This window comes from Camelus dromedarius, chromosome 2, assembly GCF_036321535.1.
Source record: "Camelus dromedarius isolate mCamDro1 chromosome 2, mCamDro1.pat, whole genome shotgun sequence".
NCBI lineage: Eukaryota > Metazoa > Chordata > Mammalia > Artiodactyla > Camelidae > Camelus > Camelus dromedarius.
The window spans coordinates 122,498,519-122,519,632 of record NC_087437.1 but is presented as its reverse complement, the minus strand read 5'-3'; the positions used below and the strand labels follow the sequence as shown (position 1 = coordinate 122,519,632).

Genomic DNA, 21,114 nt, shown 5'->3' with positions numbered 1-21,114 from the left:
TCCCCTCTCTGCACGCGCACGGGAGAGGGCTCCCGGCCACACAGCCACGCAGGCCCAGCGACAACAGGGGGCAGGCCTGCTCGTTCGACTGCGTCTCGTGTGTCAGATATCTGGGTTGTACTGAGTTTATCACTGTTATTTTAAAATGAGATAATAAATAGTTTTTTAAATTTTCAGTCTTAATTTTGAACAATAAATATCCAGAGAAACCCACATAAACTAAAAGTTCTCTGGTGTCCTCGGTAATCATTAACAGCACCCCGTCCTCCAGAAACGGGCCCAGAACTGAGCCCTGCACTCACTGGCCTCCCTTCTTAGCCCCCTTTGATCTGGAAAATTTCTTTGATCTTTGTAACACTGGAATTTTGAAAGTTAGTTCTTTGTTTTCACTGAGTACAACACACCTCCTTCTGCATTTATTGAGGTTCCTCATGATTCCACGCAGGTGCCATGTTCCTGGCTGAAACAGCCCCAGAAGAGCACGTTCCAGTGCAGGGGACACCCGCCTGCCCCCACGCCCGGCCAGAGTGATGTCCAGCTCCTCATGATCGTCACCCCTCTTTTCTTGTGCACCCAGGCTCTTGCTGTGGGAAGGCGTCTACACATGAAGACCAGCGTGGGAGGCCCGGGTGTGGACTCATGATTTCACAGATGCATCTGCTGTGCCCACCTGTGTGCACATGTGTTCGTATGTGTAGGTGTGTGTCTATTCACAGCGCACTGCTTTAGCTGGGAGCCGGAGGAGCAGTGGCACAGCAGTGGAGTGAGCACGCTCGGCACCAGGCCTCAGGCTTCAGTTCCTTCCTTGCTCCTTGAGAAGTAGCTAATCCAGGGCCAGGGCTCCGGAGCAGAAAGTGACTCTGACGCACGTTATGACAGAATATAAGACAGTGAGTGAAAACGGTGTCACAGCTCAGCTGTGCCCGATCCCATCAGCTGGATGTGGACAATTTGTGCATCAAAATAGTTAAGAAACATGATTTATAACATCTGAGAAAACAGAGGTCCATGAGTCCTTCCTGAAGACAGGTATTTATAAAGAAGGGAGGGAGGGAGGGAGGCAGGAAGGAAGAAGACAGAGTGCGGAGAGTTACCCGTCAGTGTCAGTGGAGTGCTGAAGTGGGGACATACTTCAGCACGATCGCAGTAAACGCTGCATCTGGCAGAATGACCCAGCGGCTGTGAAGTGTGCGAGAGAGTTAGATGAGGATGAGGTCATGCATGTGTGTGGTCCTCACACTGCCTACTGGGTGCACAAGAGGGTGACGATCGTGGGGAGCTGGACATCACTCTGGCCGGGCGTGGGGGCAGGCGGGCATCCCCCGCACCAGAACGTGCTCTTCCGGGGCTGTTTCAGCCAGGATCGTGGCACCTGAGTGGAATCATGAAAAACCTGTATTTATCTCGAACACAGACACAAATCCTTAACAAAACTTTAGCAAATCAAATCCACAACACATAAAAAGGGTAACACGCCACAACTAAGTGGGGTTGGTCTTGAGAATACAACTTTGGCTTAATCTTCAAAAATCTATCAATGAAATTTACTATGTTAATAAACTACAAAAGAAAACCATATGATGAGCTTAACAGGTTAAAAAATCACTTAACAAAAATCATGATAAAAATTTTCAGGATATTAGGGAAAAAAGGAACATTCTCAACCTGATGAAGAGCATCTATGAAAAACCCACAGCTAACGTCACAATTAAAAATTGCAGAAATGGATAATTCCCCCTCAAATTGGAAACAAGACAAGTTATGTCCACTCTCAACATTTCTAATTGATGTTACTGGAAGTCTAGACACTGTAATAAAGCCAGAAAAGTAATAAAATTTAAATACCATTTACAATAGCATCAAAAATATATTTTGAGATAATTTTAATAAAATATGTGCAATATCTGTACACTGAAAGCTACAAAATAGTGCTGGAAAAGATTTTTAAAAGAGCTCAGTAAATGGAGAGATATATATCACATATATCAATTAAAATACACAATACTGTTAAGGCGCCAATTCTCTCCATATCGATCTAGAGAGTCAATGAAATACCACTCAAAACCCAGCAGGAGTTTTGGTAGAAATTAACAAAGTGATTTTAAAATATATATTAAAATGCAAAAGAGCTGGAATAGCTAAGGCAATTTTTTCATGAAGAGTTGAAAAAAACTACACAATTTTAAGATGTATTACAAAACCACATATAAAAACCCACATATAAAAAGATGATGACAGTGTGGTACTGATGTAAGGACGGACAGATGAAGTGGAGGATCAGGACACAGAGCCCAGACACAGACTCCTCTCACCATGGCCCAACGATCCTCACCAACGAGGCCAAAGAGACTCAGTGGGGATAGAACAACCATTATGTTAAATGATCCTGGAACAACTGAACATCCACGCAGAAAAGTGAACCCAGCTTCCTATCTTACACTGATAGTAAACTTAACTCAAAATGGGTCACATACCTAAACCTAAAACTATGAAATTCTAGGAGAAAATATAGGAGTAAACCTCTATGACCTTGGGTTAGGAAAATATATCTTGGATATGACACAAACATAGACACCATAAAAGAAAAAACTGGTAAACTGGACTTCGTCAAGATTAAAGCTTCTGCTCTCTGAAAGACACTAGTAAGAGAACAAGAACCAAGCACAGACGGGGAAGAACACAGCCCAGAAACCTGACAGGAGCATGTAAGGAACTCCCAATTCTTAACAAGAAAATAAACACTCATTGTTAAAAATAAGCAGAAGATCTGAACAGACTCTTCTAAAAAGATACACGGATGGCAAATAAGCACATGAAAAGATCGTCATCCGTCATCAGGGAGACGCAAGTTAAAACTGTAACGAGGTGCCTCTACACACCTACGAGGGGGGCTACAATTTAAAACCAGCGCCATTGGCTGCTGGCAGGGATATGGAGGGACCGGGAATGGGAGACAGTGCAGCCACTTTGGGGATCATTTTGGCAATTTCTTAAAAAGCTAAAACATGAACCTACTGTGTTCCAGCTGTTCTACTCCTAGGTGCTGACCGAAAAGAAATGAGAGTATACATCCACACGGGGATCTGTGAAAGAACAGCCACAGCAGCTTCACTCCCAACAGCTAAAAACTGGAAACCACCAAAACATCCATCGGCAGGAAAAAGATAAACGATGGCACATTCATAGCATGAAATACTAGTCGTCAATAAAAGGGACGAACTGCTGACGCATGAAGGACATGGATGAATCTGTGGGAGGAGCCAGCCAATGGAGAGTGAATGCTGTATGATACTATTTATATAAAATCCTAGGAAATGTAAACTCATCTAATAGTGCCCAGAGTAAATCAGTGTTGCCTGAGGGGAGCCACAAAGAGCGGCCAGGACCGCTACGAAGGGCACAAGGAAGCTGTGAGGGACTAGGTATGCTGGCTCGGGTGGTGGTTTCATGGTGCACACGTGTCTTAACACTTACAAAACTGTACACTTTAAGTCTGTGCAGAAGGTTACATGTCAGTTATGCCTCAACTAAGCTCTTACTGTTTTTAAAATATAAAGAGTAACAAATGAAATTTAAAAATCTATCTAACCAATGTAAAGCCTGCTTCACATTGACTCAGCTTCTCCTTTTGCATCTGGACAAGGAGCTGAAAGACCTCAACAAAATCTGACCGACTGCTTGGGAGCATCAAAACACGTTTAGGTCTTAGATTGGAGATCCTCTGAATTTTCCTGCCACTCAAATCTGGTACACTGGAAAGAAAACTCCATGTGATCTTGTTAAAAGGCACTGGAAGCTGTCTCAAAAGGAAATGGTACAAATGAGGAAATGAGAATTGCACTGAATTCTCAGGGCTGCACACGGGTAAACACGACCTGCAGGAGGGAGGGTGTGGGGGCTGCTGTCGCCGGCAGGGCCGCTGTCACCGGCGGGGCCACGCTCGCACTAATCCCACACTGGTCCACAGAAAGAAACGTCCCCCCCTTCTCGTTCTCCTCCAATGCCACAGATCCAAACACCTGGCACATGCAATTTAAATGTGAAGGCTTTCTCCCCCTACTTTCCTCGCTCCCCATCTGACCAACTCCAAGGCTATTCCTGATTATTTCTCCATGTGATACACACGTGGGCAATTTAAATGCACTAGGATTGTAACTGATGACCGGCTCAGGTTTGCTAAAGAGAAGACACCAAGGTGAGGTGCAATACCTGTGCTCCGCTATCTGAAAAGGAGGAAGAGAGGTATGCTTACCTCCCGCCGTCTCCAGGACGCTCCCACCGCACCCTCGAGGGACTCCTCTCACAGAAGCCAGCTGTGGGCGCTCTCTGTGAGCGTGCTGGTGCTGCACGAGGCCCGTGGTGACATCAGGAGGGGCAGAGTGCAAATCTGCTTTTGAAAAACAAACCCAAGATAAAAGAACATTAATACCAAGCTGCTGCTTAAACCCCACTGACTAAAGCTTCACTAGCTGAGCTCTGGGCAAGGAATGCAGCATTCCGATCGGCTTTGTTTTTCTGGTTGACCAGGCCACGCCAGGATCCTGTGAACTCTGAACTCCCCGGCATGGCACGTCCAGCTCTGCATGTGTGTGGCATCCGGTGCTCAGAGGGAACTAGACCAGAACCACAATGACAGCACAGGGACAGGCGTGAGTAACTTGCCTTCCTAACGATCTAATGACATTTTACTAGAAATCTCCCTCAATGAAGCAGAAACACATTTTGAAATCAATTTTTATTGGACTATTTTTTGTTATATTATAAAAATAGCTAGGTTTCTATAACTTACTCCTATTCCCCCAAAAAGTAAGTTGAATATCACAAAGACACAAAACCTCTGCCGTCATCAAAGAATAAACCTAAAACATAAAAACTACCCTCCTGGCAGTTTAATACATCTCACTGTTAAGAGGCTGCAATCAGGTCTTTAAGGCAGAACGTACCAATGTCCCATTTAAAGACAAACTACGTTAGATACAGAAAATGTTTAAGGTCACTCCTTCCGCTGTCTGCACATTCTGTGTTTCGTTTTCACGATGAGGCACGTGTATCTTTTCGGGTACCGGCTGGTTGCAAGCTGCTACAGACCACTGCTACCACTGAGTCTGGAGAGTATCAGGTCTGGACCACAGCAACACTCGTCCACTCATGAGAACTGACACTGATCTGTAATCTTTAATTTTTAAATGAATGCTCCTGCCATCACAGATGCAGACACTTTAAAATTCCAATCATTTATCTATCATTTCATGACCTAGGCAGAATGCAAACTAAGAATTTTTTAAATATGTAGAGAGATGAAATTACATGGGAGCAAAATGCAAACTCACCATTAACAATGGCAGAAAACATCATTTGGAAACATCTAACTTTAATGACAAGAGATTTTACAACCCCGGAAAAAGCTTGATATCGATGAATTAGCATTTTAAAGTATACCTATCACAGTGTTCTCAGTTTAAAACCTCCTCACCCTTCCCAATCTAGCAAAAAGAAAGCATGATTTTTACATTATTTATGAAAAAAGGAATAAATGGTAATCTTAACTACAAAGTAGTTTTTAAAATATCTGCATAAAAATAAACAAACTGCACTCAAAATAAAAATGAACTACTGTACTTACAAGTACTGCTTTTAGATACAGGCATTTAATTTGCATCCCAAAGTTTTATGTATTTGATTTTCTTTAACTCAAAATTGAAAATGACATTTATTTTTAAATTACCTTTACCTAACATTTTCTACCTCAAATTTTTTACCTATTATAGTCTTCTTTCTGTATTTCTTTAGCCCAAACTGAAGAATTCTCTAGTGTCAGAAACTAAAACAAGGGTGGTTTTTATGAAAAGGAGAGGGAATGGAGTATTTCCAGTAAAACACTTGGCCTATGAAGCTTGCAGACAGCAGTAGGGTGTTAGGCGGAGCCCAAGTTAAGATTCGTAGAACTAACTGGAACTCATCACGCATGTACGTGAGACCAGGAGAGTGGGACAGGAGGAGAGGTGTTCCCAGCCACACCTGCAGACGTCAGGAGTCCTCTACCCCCAGAGGTGATAAACCTGCCTATGAGTCCTTACAGCCAGGACCTTTCAGAGAATGAAGACACCAACTCAAATACAAGTACAGTCAAAAGACCCCACGGCCACAGGGAAGTCAGGGCTCTATGGTCAAACATTCTGAACTGCGGTCAGTTTTTCATGTTAAAAATGCTTTTATTTCTATCCCACCAGGAAGCAGTGTTTATGACAGCTCAGCACCGGCTGAGACAGTCAAGCCACAAGCACCTGCTCTACTGCGGGAGGCTGACCTATGCTAAGAGAACATTCAAACACCAGCGTTTCCCACACTGGAGCCACTGCCTACTGCCAGTAAGCTGTCACCATGACTCACAGGAAAAGCAGATCGCCTAGGCTGCTGTCAAGCTCTGCACCGTAGACGCCACTGAGGACAGGTGGGTAACCACCAGCCATTTGTAGGACCCCCAAGAAAGTTAACAAAACAATCCAGGCGCTGTTTCTCAAGGGGCCTTTTCTCGTAAAGCACGTTGCCCAGGACACCTGACAGCCCGACCCCGGCGGTCTTGGCAGCTCGTGGAAGCAGGTCGAGAGAGGCATTGTGAGTTCTCCTCTAAGACTCACATCACAGAGAAGACACAAGCTCAAGAGAAATACGCAGACATGGTGTGCTGATTCAACCAAAGGAAAAATGAAAAGTGTCAGTGAGGACGCTGAGGCTGAAGACATCGGTCATTCTGAACACCCCGTCCAGCTAATGACCAAGCTTTACGTGAAAGTAGCTCAGCACCTGAGACCAGCGCCTGCTGGTGGTGTCTAACCCGCTAGGACCTGGGAACGCTGCCCAGTGGTCACAGGTGCACTGCTGATGTGCCATCTCAGTTTCAGCAGAACAGCAACCAAAAGCAAAGAAAATGAACCGGACTCAGAACTGAGTCAGCCTGGCTCCACCTCGCGCCAGCTGACTGGTCTCAGGGCTGCTCGTCACCCCAGGTTTCTTCCCTCCACTCTAGAAAAAATGGTGTCAAGACACGCTCCAGCAGCACTGACGCACCGTCGAGGAGGACTCCTTTCTAAGGCATGAGTGCAAGAACACGTGTGGGCCTTGTGTGCCAGCTACGTTATTATTTAAACGTTATTGTTTAAAAAACATGATTTCAAATGATGGAAGGTTTGCAATGTTTTCCTAAGGTTAATGTAATTTAAAGGATGGGGTGATTTGGAAAAGATCTGCGCAACTCTATGACTAACTCTGACACTTCTCCCCAGGCTGGGGGTGTCTAACTTGGTGTGCGGAAGAGGAAGACTACAGCCCCAGCCCTGCCTCGCACACCCAGCACAGGACACATGGAAGAAGGAGGGTGGGGCAGCATGCAGGCAGCAGGTCCCCCATCGTCAGGGACTGTCCACCAGAGCAGGAGACCAGGCACTTATCAGGGCCCCCAGAGAGGCCCCCATACCACTGGGTCTGGGCCTGCCAAGCCACAGAAGCATCAAGAACCACTTCTGTTACCCAAAGGACATTTTCTGGATGAAAAGAAGGTGGGTCTGGGTGGCGCAGGGGCGCCCTGCCTGGGGCCTCCGCAGCTGTTACTGACCTATGCGGGCGTGGGCCACGGGGCCTGCGGGTGCGGCAGCGGGCTTCCCTCCCGGGTGAGATGAGGTGGAGGATGCAGAGGATGAGGTGGACGAGCCCTGAATGACCTGGTCGAGCCAGGGCTCAACACTGGGGCAGCTCTGGAGTGGAGTGGAGGCCAGTTGCCCGGGTTGCCGCAAAGAGCCCTCGTCTTCTGAGGCGGATGATGTGTCTGTGGTTGAAACAACGAGGACAGGTGTGGTGTGGGTGCAACCTCGGGGCAGCGGGGCTCCCACATGGCTCTGGACCCATGCTCTGCGCACCGCTGGCTGCGCCCAGACGTCTAGAAGGGCCTGCATCTGACCGACGGTGGGATCCAAGGGCTGCTCGGGAAGCAGTGCAGGGGACTGGGTCTCGGGTCACCACGCCCGGGAGTGCAGATGGCCGCACCCTGCCCCATGGGGCCCGGATGGCAGAGGGGCCCAGTGCTCTGTGCATGCCCTGCACGCCTTCACACAAGCCCAAGGCAGCTTTGTGGCCGTCACCTGTGCCCTCTCAGGGGACGTGAACGAGCTCCAGCAATAAAATTAAGATGAACTCAGGTTCTGTCGAGCCAGCACAACTTGGTTTTATAGTGGGTTTCACAATTATTAGAAAGTTCTTTAAAAACTAGGTAGTGTCTGTAATTATATTTAGTAGAAACAATAATTTGACAGTCATTTCTAAGATATTTTCAACAGTATAAACTTTTTTTTTAAGCAAGGAAACGTCACCAAACACTGCGCTATCTCGGGAGCCTGGTGTGCCCAACCATCACGTCATCACCCACACACACACGTCACCAGCATCGCAGCTGAAACAGCAGGATGGGGGGCACATGGACACTAGCCTCACATCTGCCATGCCTGGACAGGGTTTCCTAGGAAACTTAAAATGCGCTACCCTGAAGAGAAACCCCACATAAAAGTTCCCATTTCTAATGGTGATGACAACGAAACAACAGTAAGAAAATAAATCAAAACCCACCAATAGCCTCATACTCTCCCATTTAAGGCCTGCTAACAACACAGAAAATAACAGCTAGTAAGATGAGAACAGCTTTAAGATCCTCCAGAAACACTCACCCCACCAAGCACTCCCTCTGGGATCTTCTCTTTACCACAAGACACAAATCGCATCTCAGCGAAAACTGAAAATCCGCAGGCATCCTGCTGGAGGCGAGTATCTGCCCCAGAGGAGCCTGCCGTGTGGGCAGTGAGCACTGGCTGGGGCAAGGGGCACACGCAGACGCTGCCCACGTCCAGCTTCTCCCATTCTCCTCTCTACCGTCAGGAGACAGCTCCGCCTCAGGGACCCTCGCCAGGCCATGGCCCGGCCTCCGTACCTGGAGGGGTGCAGGCACCCACTGGCGCATGAGCAAGGACGGAGCGCCTCTTCGACGGCATCGGCATCTTCCTCTCCTTGTATTTGGCCAAAGCTGCTTGCACGGCCTCGGTATGAACATCTGCACAGAAATGACAGCAGCAGAAACACATGTCACTGGGTTCCACTAGTGGGTAGCAAAACCAAGGTCCGTGTTTCCTCCACTGAGTAGAGAAGCTGGGCCTACAGTGGGCCTCACATACTGGCCTGGCACTAGATTTCCATAAATACTCCTTTGTTTGTAGACTTCACTTGGCAAATATTTTCATAGATTTAAATCAAAAAGAAGAAATCTCCACACTGAAAACACAATGAAGCAGATGACCCTAATGTGTCCTGGTTGTGACACACCCACTGCGAGTGGTGAGAAAGCACTGGAGTCAGACTGTTCAGCTCGCTGCTCCAGATGCAGCTCAGGGACAGGCAGAGTCAAGTGCAGGGTGCCAGCTCTTCCTGAGGTCACACGGCCGGTGGGCATGGGGACACCACACACACAGCGTTTCTAAGTGGAGCAGGGCCTGACTGTCTATTCCATCGACCCTCCCTGGAAACAGAACTCGTGAGGGAGAGAGGAGACCAAGGAAGTGAGGGGAAATGTTGCAGTCTTGAACTGAATGGAAACCGTCAGCATGAACGCTCATGGCATTTTATCTTTAACTAGTATGACTTACCTCCGTCCGCTAAAAATGTCCAGAAACAAGGACCAGCCCAAAAGCAAGGAGCATCCCCAGCACCTGGGCTACGGTCTTCAAACACCAGCCTCACTACAAGAACCCCGAGGAAGGCAAGTTCCAGGGTTGGGGGGCAGGAGCATCTCATCCCAACAGCCCAAAAGCACACGGCCCAACAACACAAATTGGAGGGCGTGTGGAGCTGCTCCCAGCAGCTAAGGATGGGCATTTGAGTGTCACCAAAGGTAAACACTGGCCAGAACTGAGCACCAACTACGTGCTGAAAACAGGGTGAAAGAAAAGGCAGGAAGGGAGGGAGGAGGCAAAATTAACTGGCTGCCATCGGAGGAGGCTGATGACCCAATCCACTGCTTTGTAAATGGAAATGGAAATAAATGGAACGAGTTGAAGACTGATCCGGGCTCTCCTGTACCTCCAGCGAGCGAGCAGGACTTCGTCCTCACAGAAGCAGTCAAGCCTCTGCAGGGAGTCACCACTCTGCCACTCCAATGAACTAGTGGTCTGCCAGCATCCCAGGAAGACAGAGAATCAGGCCCGTTGTGCGTCGTGGTGCAACCTGGAGAAGTCTTAGGAACAATGGGGACCCCAGTCGACCTGTCAGAGCCTAGGGAGCTGAGGGCAACCCTCTCAGAGGAGCCGCCAGACCACAGCCCAGGCCCCGGGACTGAGCTATCAAGAGGCTGGAAGCACATATCAACCACCGTGATGTGTACATCTTACTTGGTTTTGGGCCCAAATAAACTGTTTTTAAAAGCCACATGAACATTTGGGCATTTGATACTAAGGAATTATTGTTAACTGTTCTGTAACAATTGTATGCACCTTTCAGAGATACACGTCTTCTTTTCAGATACAGAGACCAAGAATATTGTTACATCTAAGCGAAATAACATGATCTCTGAGATTTGCTTCAAAACCACATGAGAGGGGAGGAAGCAGTGGTCAACAATGAATCCAAGACTGAGCACGGCTGGGAACTGTGGGGGCTGGACAATGAGTCCAGGAGGTTATTACACGAGTAAGTCTGCTTCTGAACATGTTTACATTTTTCTCCAACAAAATGTCTTTAAAACATTTAGAAACATTACAGTAACATGGCTCATAGGGTGCAAATCAGGAAAGATGAAAAATTCACACCTAGACATTAAAATAAAATTTACAAACAGCAAAGACAATGAGACAGTTCTAAAAGAAAGCTTCCAGAGAGAAAGAGTAAATCATCTTGAAGGATCAAGAAACAGACTGATTTTACTCAAAAGCAACCACTGGGCACAGGAAGGCATCACAGTTGAAGAAAAAAGTGTCGAACCTAGAATTTTATAACCAGTGAAACTATCCTTTAAACCTGGGTGTCTAATAGAAATATTCCCAGATGATGTTTTGTATTTCTGTGGTATTGGTTGTAATTCCTCCACTTTCCTTTCTTGTTTTGTTTATTTGTGTTCTCTCTTTTCTCTTCTTGGTGAGCCTGGCCAGCAGTTTGTCAATTTTGTTTTCTCTTTCAAAAAAACCAGCTTGTGGTTTGATTTTTTCTAATTTTTTAAAAATGTCTGTTTTATTTGTTTCTTCCCTGATCCTTATTATTTCCTTCCTTCTGCTGACTTTTGGTTTTGTTTGCTCTTCTTTTTCTAATTCTTTTTGCTGGTAGATTAGATTATTTATTTGAAATTGTTCTTCTTTTTGAGGAAAGCCTGTATTGATTGCTATGAACTTCCCTGTTAGGGCTGCTTTTGCTGCAGCCCATAGATTTTGTGTGGTTGTGTTTGCATTGTCTTTTGTCTCAAAGTACTTTTTAATTTATTCTTTGATTTCATCATTGACCCATTGGTTTTTTAGTAGCATGTTGTTTAATCTCCATGCTGTTGTTTTTTTCTCCTTTGTTCTTCTGTGGTTGATTTCTAGTTTCATGGCATTGTGGTCAGAAAAGATGCTTGAAATAATTACTATCTTCTTAAAATTGTTGAGGCTTCTTTTGTGCCTGAGTACATGATCTACCCTAGAAAATGTTCAAAACGACAACCTACAGAATGGGAGAAAATATGTGCAAAAGATGAAACTGACAGGGGCTTGATCTCAAAAATATATAAACAGCTCATACAACTTGATAAGAAAAAAACAAACAACCCAATCCAAAAATGGGCAGAAGACCTAAACAAGCAATTCTCCAATGAAGACATAGGAATGGCCAACAGGCACATGAAAAAATGCTCAATACAGCTAATCATCAGAGAAATACAAATCAAAACTACCATGAGGTATCACCCTACACCACTCACAATGGCCATCATTCAGAAGTCCACAAACAATAAATGCTGGAGAGGATGTGGAGAAACAGGAACCCTCCTACATTGTTGGTGGGAATGCAGTTTGATGCAGCCATGGTGGAAAACAGTATGGAGATTCCTCAAAAGACTAGGAATAGACTTACCATATGACCCAGTAATCCCACTCCTGGGCATATATCCAGAAGGAACCCTACTTCAAAAAGACACCAGCACTCCAATGTTAATAGCAGCACTATTTCCAATAGCCAAGGCATGGAAACAACATAAATGTCCACTGACAAATGACTGTATAAAGAAGTTGTGGTATATTTATACAATGGAATAATACTCAGCCATAAAAAATAATAAAATAATGCCATTTGCAGCAACATGGATAGCCCTGGAGAACGTCATTTTAAGTGAAGTAAGCCAGAAAGAGAAAGAAAAATACCATATGATATCACTCATATGTGGAATGTAAAAAAAAAAAGACAAATGAACTTACTTATAAAACAGAAACAGACTCACAGACATAGAAAACAAACTATGGTTACAGGGGGGATAGGGGTGGGAAGGGATAAATTGGCAGTTCGAGATATGCAGATACTGACTGGTGTATATAAAATAGAGAAACAAGTTTATACTGTACAGCACAAGGAACTATATTTGGTATCTGGTAGTAGCTTACAGTAAAAAAGAATATGAAAATAAATATATGTATATTCATGTATGACTGAAGCATTGCGCTGTACACCAGAAATTGACACAACATTGTAAACTGACTAGACTTCAATTAAAAAAAAAAAAGGTAAAAGAAAAATTCCCAGACATAAAACCAAAAACACTCAACGGGAGACAGTGCTCAGGAGAGAGAGAAATCTAGGAGCCCCTGCAACTGACCTGGCTGTGGCCGTGAGCACACACTGTGAACTTTACTGCTGTCTTAGAAACAAACAAAAACCTACGCACGGATAGCACAACCCATAACTAAAAACCTAGACAATGCCAGCACGACAGGGTATAGAGCAACAGATCCAAGCAGCTCAAAAACCCCAAGCACAAGAAACAAAGAAAACTACACCAAGGCACATCATAACCAAATCACTCAAAGCCAATGGTAAAGAGAAAAAATCTAAAAAGTGCCAGAGGAGACTCACACACACAACACAACAATGATAAGGAACAACCTGGAGGAATAACAATCCTGATGCCAACAATTATTGTCAACCTGCAATCACTGAGGGAGCACAACTCCACTATAAAGACAGACAAATTCATCAACAGAACAGGACAGAGCCCAGAAAGAAAACCACACACACAGGCAGCTGTTTTTAGACAAGGAGCAAAGGCAACACTTTCCCAACAAATGGTTCATGGACTTTTGAATGACTGCCATACTGACTGGTGTGAGGTGATACCTCATTGTAGTTTTCATCTGTATTTCTCTGATAATTAGCGATATTGAGCATTTTTTCATGTACCTATTGGCCATTTCTGTCTTCATTGGAGAACTGCTTAAGTCTTCTGCCCATTTTTGGATTGGGTTGTTTATTTTTTTGTTGTTATTAAGTTGTATGAGCTGTTTATTCTGGAAATTAAACCCTTATCAGTCTCATCTTTTGCAAATATTTTCTCCCATTCCATACGTTGTCTTTTTGTTTTGCTTATGATTTCCTTTGCTGTGAGAAAGCTTGTATGCTCAATTAGGTCCCATTTGTTTATTTTTTGCTCTTATTTGTATTGCCTGGGTAGACTGACCTAGGAGAACACTGCTAAGATTTATGTGAGAAAATGTTTTGCCTATGTTTTCTTCTAGGAGGTTTACAGTGTCTTGTCTGATGTTTAAGTCTTTAAGCCATTTTGAGTTTATTTTTGTGTATAGTGTGACAGAGTATTCTAACTTCATTGATTTACATGCTGCTGTCCAGTTTTCCCAACACCATTTGCTGAAGAGATTGTCTTTTCTCCATTATATATTCTTGCCTCCTTTGCTGAAGATTAATTAACAGCAGGTCTCTGGGTTATTTCTGGGCTCTTTATTTTGTTCCATTGATCCATGTCTGGTTTTGTGCTAACACCATGCTGTTTTGATTACTGTAGCTCTGTAGTACTGTCTGAAGTCTGGGAGGGTTGCTTCTCCAGCTTCATTCTTTTTCTTCAGTATTGCTTTGGCAATTCTGGGTCTTTTGTGATTCCATATAAATTTTAGGATTATTTGTTCTAGTTCTGTGAAAAATGTCCTGGGTAATTTGATAGGGATCACATTAAATCTGTAGATTGCTCTGGATAGTATGGCCATTTTAACAATATTGTTAAATTCTTCTAATCCAAGAGCATGGGGTGTCTTTCCGTTTCTTTAAGTCATCCGTAATTTCCTTCATCAATGTTTTGTAGTTCCCCACTTACAAGTCTTTCACCTCCTTGGTCAGATTTATTTCTAAGTGTTTTACTTTTTTGGATGAGGTTTCAAAAGGGATTATTTCCTTACTTTCCTTTTCTGGTATTTCATTGCTAGTGTAAAGAAGTGCAACTGGGTTCTGTGTGTGACTCTTGTGTTCTGCTGCCTTGCCGAATCCTTTCAACGGCTCTAGTAGTTTTTGTATGGAGCTTTTAGAGTTTTCGATATATATGTCGTGTCATCTGCATATAGTGACAGTTTCACCTCTTCTCTTTCAATTTGGATCCCTTTTATTTCTTTTTCTTGCCTGACAGCTGTGGCTAGGACTTTCAAGGCTATGTTGAATAGAACTGGTGAGAGTGGGCATCCTTGTCTTGTTCCAGATTTTAGTGGGAAGGCTTTCAACATCTCACCATTGAGTATTATGTTGGCTGTAGGTCTGTCATAAATAACTTTTACTATGTTGAGATATGTTCCATCTATAACCACTTAGGTAAGAGTTTTTAATCATAAATGGGTGTTGAATTTTGTCAAATACTTTTTCTGCATCTATTGAGATGATCATGTGGTTTTTGTTCTTTCTTTTGTTGATGTGGTGTATCACATTGATTGATTTGTGTATGCTGAACCATCCTGTGTCCCTGGGATGAACCCAACTTGATCATGGTGTGTAATTTTTTATGTGTTGTTGGATTCTGCTCATATTTTGTTGAGGATTTTTGCATCTATGTTCATCAACGATATTGGACAGTGGTCTTCTTTTTTGGTAGTGTCTTTGTCTGGTTATGGTATCAGGGTGATGATGGCTTCATAGAATGAGTATGGGAGTATTCTCTCCTCTTCAATCTTTTGGAAGAGTTTGAGAAGGATTGGTATGAGTTTTTCTTTGTATGTTTGGTAGAATTCCCCAGTGAAGCCATGTGGTCCTGAACTTTTGAGGTTTTTTATTGCTAATCCTATTTTGCTCCTACTGATTGGTCTGTTCAAATGACTTATTTCTTCTTGGCAGATGAGAATCTTTGTGACCTTGGGTTTGGCAAAGATTTCTTAGAGACAGGAACAAAAGCACTATTCATGAAAACAAACTGGTAAGATGGACTTCATTAAAATTAAAAACTGCTACAAAGGCCACGCTAAGAGAATGCAAAGACAACACAAGGCTTGGAGAAAATATGAGCAAAGCATATTTATGATAAAGGTCCTGCTTTCAGAACATAAAGGATGAGAACCAGATACAGTTCCCAAGGGCAGAAGTAGCAGTTCATCAGTGTCAGTTACCAGGAGACGGAGAGGAGACGGAAGGCAGGGAAATGAGGAAGGCAGGGACTAGAAGGAGATCTTCACAGGACCCCACTTGTGGAGCATGTACATGCATGTGCTTTTGTTGTACCCAGGGCTAAAGAAGACGATGTTCAGTGAAATGCTGATAGCCCATCACAGGATTCAGATAAGGTGATATTTCCTTTTGTCCTTAGATTTGATGTAATATCTTGTACTGCATGTATCATTTATGTTATCAGAAAAGAAACTATTATATTTTTTAAATGTATATTAAATTGGTAAGAAATTATTTGATCAAAAATTTCTCAGATTCCTTCATCACACTCCCTTGTTGACAAAACAGTTAAAATCTTAATGTTCTTTTTAGATATTTTATAAATGTCCATTTCTTTACCTCTGTTGGATTTTTTTCTTTATATAAAGGCTTACTGAAAGAGTTTAAGTATAAAGGAAATACACAACCGCACAACAGTGAGAATATTGTTAAACAGGTGAAAGTGTATTCAAAAGTTATTGATATGTAATTTATAACTGAAGGCATGAATTTTTTCAATGGATGTTCTGATAACTTAAATAAAATGCCAGAGACAAAGTTAAATACTTACAAAAGCACTGATAGAGTGGCAGAAACCTAATTAGAAGGAAATCTCCAAAATCAGAAAAAGAAAAAAAAAATCCTAAAACACCTATAGTAGTAAAGCTGGTCCCTAACGAAGAAAACCACCAACCCCAACCGCAAAGATCTAGGTAGAAAGATGGACACAAACATTTACAGAAACTACTCTGCTAGGGAAAGGAAGGTTTCTTATGAGCATCCCCTAAGAGAGCACTCACACTCAGGCCAGATGAAAACCTACTAAGTTATGTGGAAGTTATATTTTCTCTTGAAAAATATGATGTGATAAATTATCATTCAAGGGGAGACAATTTCTTGAGCAGAGACGCAGTGTCCGAGCGGGGCCTGCGGGTCTCAGGTCCCTACCTGACCTGAAGCGCTCGTCCCGGGCGTTGCTGGGCCGTGGCTTCTGCTGTTTGGCTGCTGGGGCTGTGGCTTGTAAGGACCCGGAGGTCCTACTCTCTGCTTGTAGAGATGGATCTACTCCTGAAACACAAGGTTATGAAAACATCCTGTGTCAACAATTTGCTTTTCCAATAATGGAAACAGCACACACTGCTCACAGAGCCGCATAGCACCCATGACCAAGTGTATGCACCCTGTGGTGGCCCCCAACACCCAGGAGACCCTGAATCTGGAAGCCAGGATGGGGCCGTCAATGTCCCTCCCTTGCCCGCAGCACCCAGCCCAGCCCTGCCTCGTCACCCATGACCATCGTGCAGCTGGCCCTGAGCCCAGCAGCACAGCACATACAGCGCCGGGCAGGCCCTCGAGGGGAGGCCCTTGGTGAAGTGGCCCATGTCACTCTTCCTGGCACTGTCCATGGTGTCAGCAAACCCAGTGGGAACAGCCCACCCCATCATGGGGTGTTGCCAGCCACCTCAGATAAGCAGAGATATGGAACCAGAGAAAAAGAAGAGTAAGGGGCTCGGGGGCTTCAGGGGCTGCCTGCCTCAGCCTGTGACGCTTGCTGTCTCCAAACCCCACAGGAAGATGGCTCTCCATGCCCCGTCGCAGTCCCCTGGGCTCTTGTGTCCATGGCCCTGACACATAGGCCATCGGGACACTGTGGGTAAGTAAAGGAGTGAGGTACCGGTGTACAGGGTCATCAGGCACAGTCCCGATGCTGTCTGGGTCCTAATTTGTTAGCATCTGAGAACAGCCTAGAGCAGAGCCTTCAGTTGTGCTTCATCAAAAAAGTCTATTTTTAGCTTTTGTTTCAAGACGTCTCATAAAAACGGCTGGCAGGGACTCCAGCCCTACCAGCTCCCCAGCCCCTACTACTCCCTGGAAAGCAGCAGCCCACCATGCTCGAGCCCAGATGGGTCGTGACCTCCGATGGACCCAGCATGGCAGAAGTGATGTTGGGTGATTTCTGAGGCTGGTCATGAAAGGTCCCCCGGGCTGTCTGTGAAGACACACTGAGAAGGCATGTGGGAGGACAGAGGGGCAGAGGCTGGTGGGGACAGTGCTCTGCTGCCTGAGGCTCCCAGCACTGATGCCACAGCTGTGATGGAAGAGCCCTCCCAGGACACCGGCCCTGGCTCCACAGACATGGAGGAGTGGCTCTCTGAGTCTGGCCACCTGCAGGTTTGTGGGCAGAGCAGATGCTGTTGCTGTTGTTTTAAGCACTGTGCTGGGGGGTGCTAGTTTTGCAGCTGACACAACATGAAGACCCTCTCTGGAAATCGATGTTTAGCTCTTCAAAATTTGAACATATACACGTATATGTATATGTACATACACATATGCAAACATAGAGAAATACTGATCATCACTGCTTTTGGCTTTTTGTTTCCTGTGACTAGATAAAATTTCTTTCAAGTTCATGATGAGAATACACAGAACCTCATGCATTTTGGGTTATAAACAGGCACACTGCAGTGACGTAGATGCATGTGGACCTCCTTACACGAGACAGTGATTCCTTTATTCATCAAAGACATAAAACCCAATGGGAAGTCATTGGTTCAAAGAGCAGGTATATTTTTAATCTTAACAGATAACAGGATATCTTTCCAGAGAGACTACAGCGATCGCACTCCCACAATATGCCATTTCCCCACGTCCTTGTCAGCACTGGATGCTACAAGTTTCACAGTTTTGCCGTCTGGTCGGAGAAGAATGGTTCACTAACCTGCATTTCCATCTACTAGGGAGGCTGAACATACCATGATGTTTATGCCCAACTGTGTGTCCTCTTCTTTGAGTATGTTAACTTCATCCAGTAATGAGCCCTAGGGGCTGGGGACACCCAGTCGGCTGGAGGCACCACCTGGGCTGCGTACCTCCCAGAGCAGCAGCCCGGCTACCGCAGCTCAGTCATCCTGCAGTGTTTTCGTTTCCGGGGAGCCAAGAAGACCTGCCTTTCTTTCCCTTTCTAAATTCTAGGTCTCCTATCTTGTAATCCCCACTCAAAGGTTATTCAAATATTCTCCTGAATTTTGCAAGTTTTGAAATTACAAACATATTTAGAGCTTTAATCCTTCTGAAGTTCATGTGCACTAACGGTGGGGAGGAAGAGGGTCCCTGCTGCCTGCAAAGGGATGGCGCCAGTTATTAAATGAATTCTCCCTCCTTTGAATTCTCCTCAGTCATCTCCAGACCCCCTTCTCTTACACTGATCGGGCTTGTCTGCACCACACCAACAACCTCCTGTTGGGACTATCAAGTGTATACGACCTGGTTAACACCCTGAAGGCCAGTCCTTCTCACTGGTATTCTTTCTCAAAAATGTACTGACTACTCTCAGAACATTTCTCCTTCAAATGTGTTTTTATTTCCAACTCCAGGTTTAGGGGAAAAAAATCAGCCACTGGTAATCAGACTGGACTACAGTTCGTTCACAAGTTAATTTAGAAACTGCTACTTTCATGATATTAAAATTTTCCATTTAGGATACTGGTATATTTCTTCATATTTCAGGGTCTTGGTTATTTTTCAAATAGATTTTATGAGCCTAATATAGCTTCTGTGGCTTTCTTGCTAAATGTAGTTAAAAGATCAGCCATTATGAGTGTGAGGTTGTTTCATTAACAGAAACACACTCAGAGCTCAGTTCTGGTCAAGATGGAGGAGTGGTAGGACCACGAGCTTGCCTCTCCTTGCAACAACAATGAAACCACAACTGAATGCTAAACAACCATTGAAAAAAGACTAGAACCTAGCAAAAAAAGATCTTCTGCAAATGGAAACATAAAGAGGGAACCACAGCAGGATGGTAGGAGGGGGTATGCTCGCGATATAATTGGGCCCCATACCCCCGAGGTAGGAGAACCACGAGCTGAAGATTTGTTAAGTTGCAGAGGCCCTTCCACAGGAGTGAGAGCTCTAAGGCCCATGTCAGGCTCCCCAACCTGGGTTCCAGCATTGGGAAGACAAGGAGATCCCAGGACATCTGGTTTTGAAGGCCAGGGGGCTTGGCTCTAGGAGGCTCAAGGGACTAGGGGAAATGGAGACTCCATTCTCTTGAGAAATGTACACAGAAACTCACATGCATCAGGTCCAGGGCAGAGGCAGTGATTTCATAGGAACCTGAGCCAGGCCTGCCTGCTGGATTTGGAGGGTCTCCTAGGGACATGGGGGATGGCTGCGGCTCACTCAGGGGACATAAAAGCTGGTGGCGGACATTCCAGGAGTGTTAATCTACATGAGCTTTCCTGGAGGCTGAGGATCTTGACTGGATCATCAGCACCAAGACCGAGACCCACTCAACAGCCTGTAGAGAAGCCCCAGGCCAAACAATATAGAGTGGGAACACAGCCCCACCCATCAGCAGACTTCCTGAGCCACAGAGGCCTCTAGACGCGGCCCTACCCACCAGAGGTCCAGGACCAAGCTTCACCCAGCAGTGGGCAGGCGCTGGCTCCTCCTGTCAGAAAACCTGCATAAGCCTCTAGTCCAGCCTCATCCACCAGGGGCAGATACTAGAAATAAGAAAATAATAATCCCAAAGCCTGTGGAAGGAAATCCACAAACACACAGAAAGACAGACAATATGAGGTGGCAGAGGAGTATCTCCCAGGCCAAGGCACAAGCTAAAATCCCAGAAGAAGAAATAAGTGATGAGGAGATAGGTAATTCATCCGAGAAAGAGTTTAAAGTAATGATGGCCAAGATGTTCAGAGAACTCAAGAGGAGTATAGATGCACAGAGTGAAGTTTTTAGCAGAGTTGGAAAATATAAAGAATACCCAAACAGAGCTGAAGAATAAAATCACTGAAATGGACAACACACCAGAAGGAACCAAGAACAGACTAAATGAGGCAGAAGAACAGATCAGTGAGCTGGAAGACAGACTAGCGGAAATCACTGCTGCAGAACAGAAAAAAGAAAAAAAGAAAAAAAGGAATGAGGATAATTTAAGAGAACTCTAGAACAACATGAAGCGCACTAATATTCACATCAAGGGGTCCCAGAAAGAGAAGAAAGGACCTGAGAAAATTTTTGGAGAGATAATAACCGAAAACTTCCCCAGCTTGGGAAAGGAAACAGTCACCCAAGTCCTGGAAGCGCAGAGAGTTCCACACAGGATCAGCTCAAAGAGGAGCACACCAAGGCACACAGTCATCAAACTGACAGCAATTAAGAATAAGGAGAAAATATTAAAATTAGCAAGAGAAAAGCAACAAATAACATACAAGGGAACTCCCACAAGGTTATCAGCTGAATTTTCAGCAGAAACTCTGCAGGCCAGAAGGGAGTGGCACGGTATATTTAAAGTGATGCAAGGGGGAAACCTACAACCAAGAACACTCTGTCCAGCAAGGATCTCCTTCAGACTTGAGGGAGAAATCAAAAGCTTCACAGATAAACAAAAGCTACAAGATTTCAGCACCACCAAGCCAGCTT

The 21,114-nt window shown here is 44.7% G+C and overlaps 1 protein-coding gene across 11 annotated transcripts in view; it reads right to left on the bottom strand.

Moving 5' to 3' along the window:
• DIP2A (disco interacting protein 2 homolog A) overlaps positions 1–21,114 on the bottom strand; it is an 83,195-nt gene that overhangs the window by 50,841 nt on the left and 11,240 nt on the right. For 4 of the 11 annotated variants that reach the window (XM_031461233.2, XM_031461224.2, XM_031461238.2 and 1 more), the window contains exons 3-6: positions 16,630–16,749; positions 8,975–9,094; positions 7,613–7,822; positions 4,253–4,390 (exon numbers count right to left, since the gene is read on the bottom strand). In XM_031461233.2, the coding sequence (XP_031317093.2) occupies positions 4,253–4,390; positions 7,613–7,822; positions 8,975–9,094; positions 16,630–16,749 (588 nt within the window). Of the gene's footprint in view, positions 1–4,252; positions 4,391–7,612; positions 7,823–8,974; positions 9,095–16,629; positions 16,750–21,114 lie in introns of those variants that run through there. The other 7 variants (XM_031461223.2, XM_064476841.1, XM_064476849.1 and 4 more) reach the window with 4 other exon arrangements.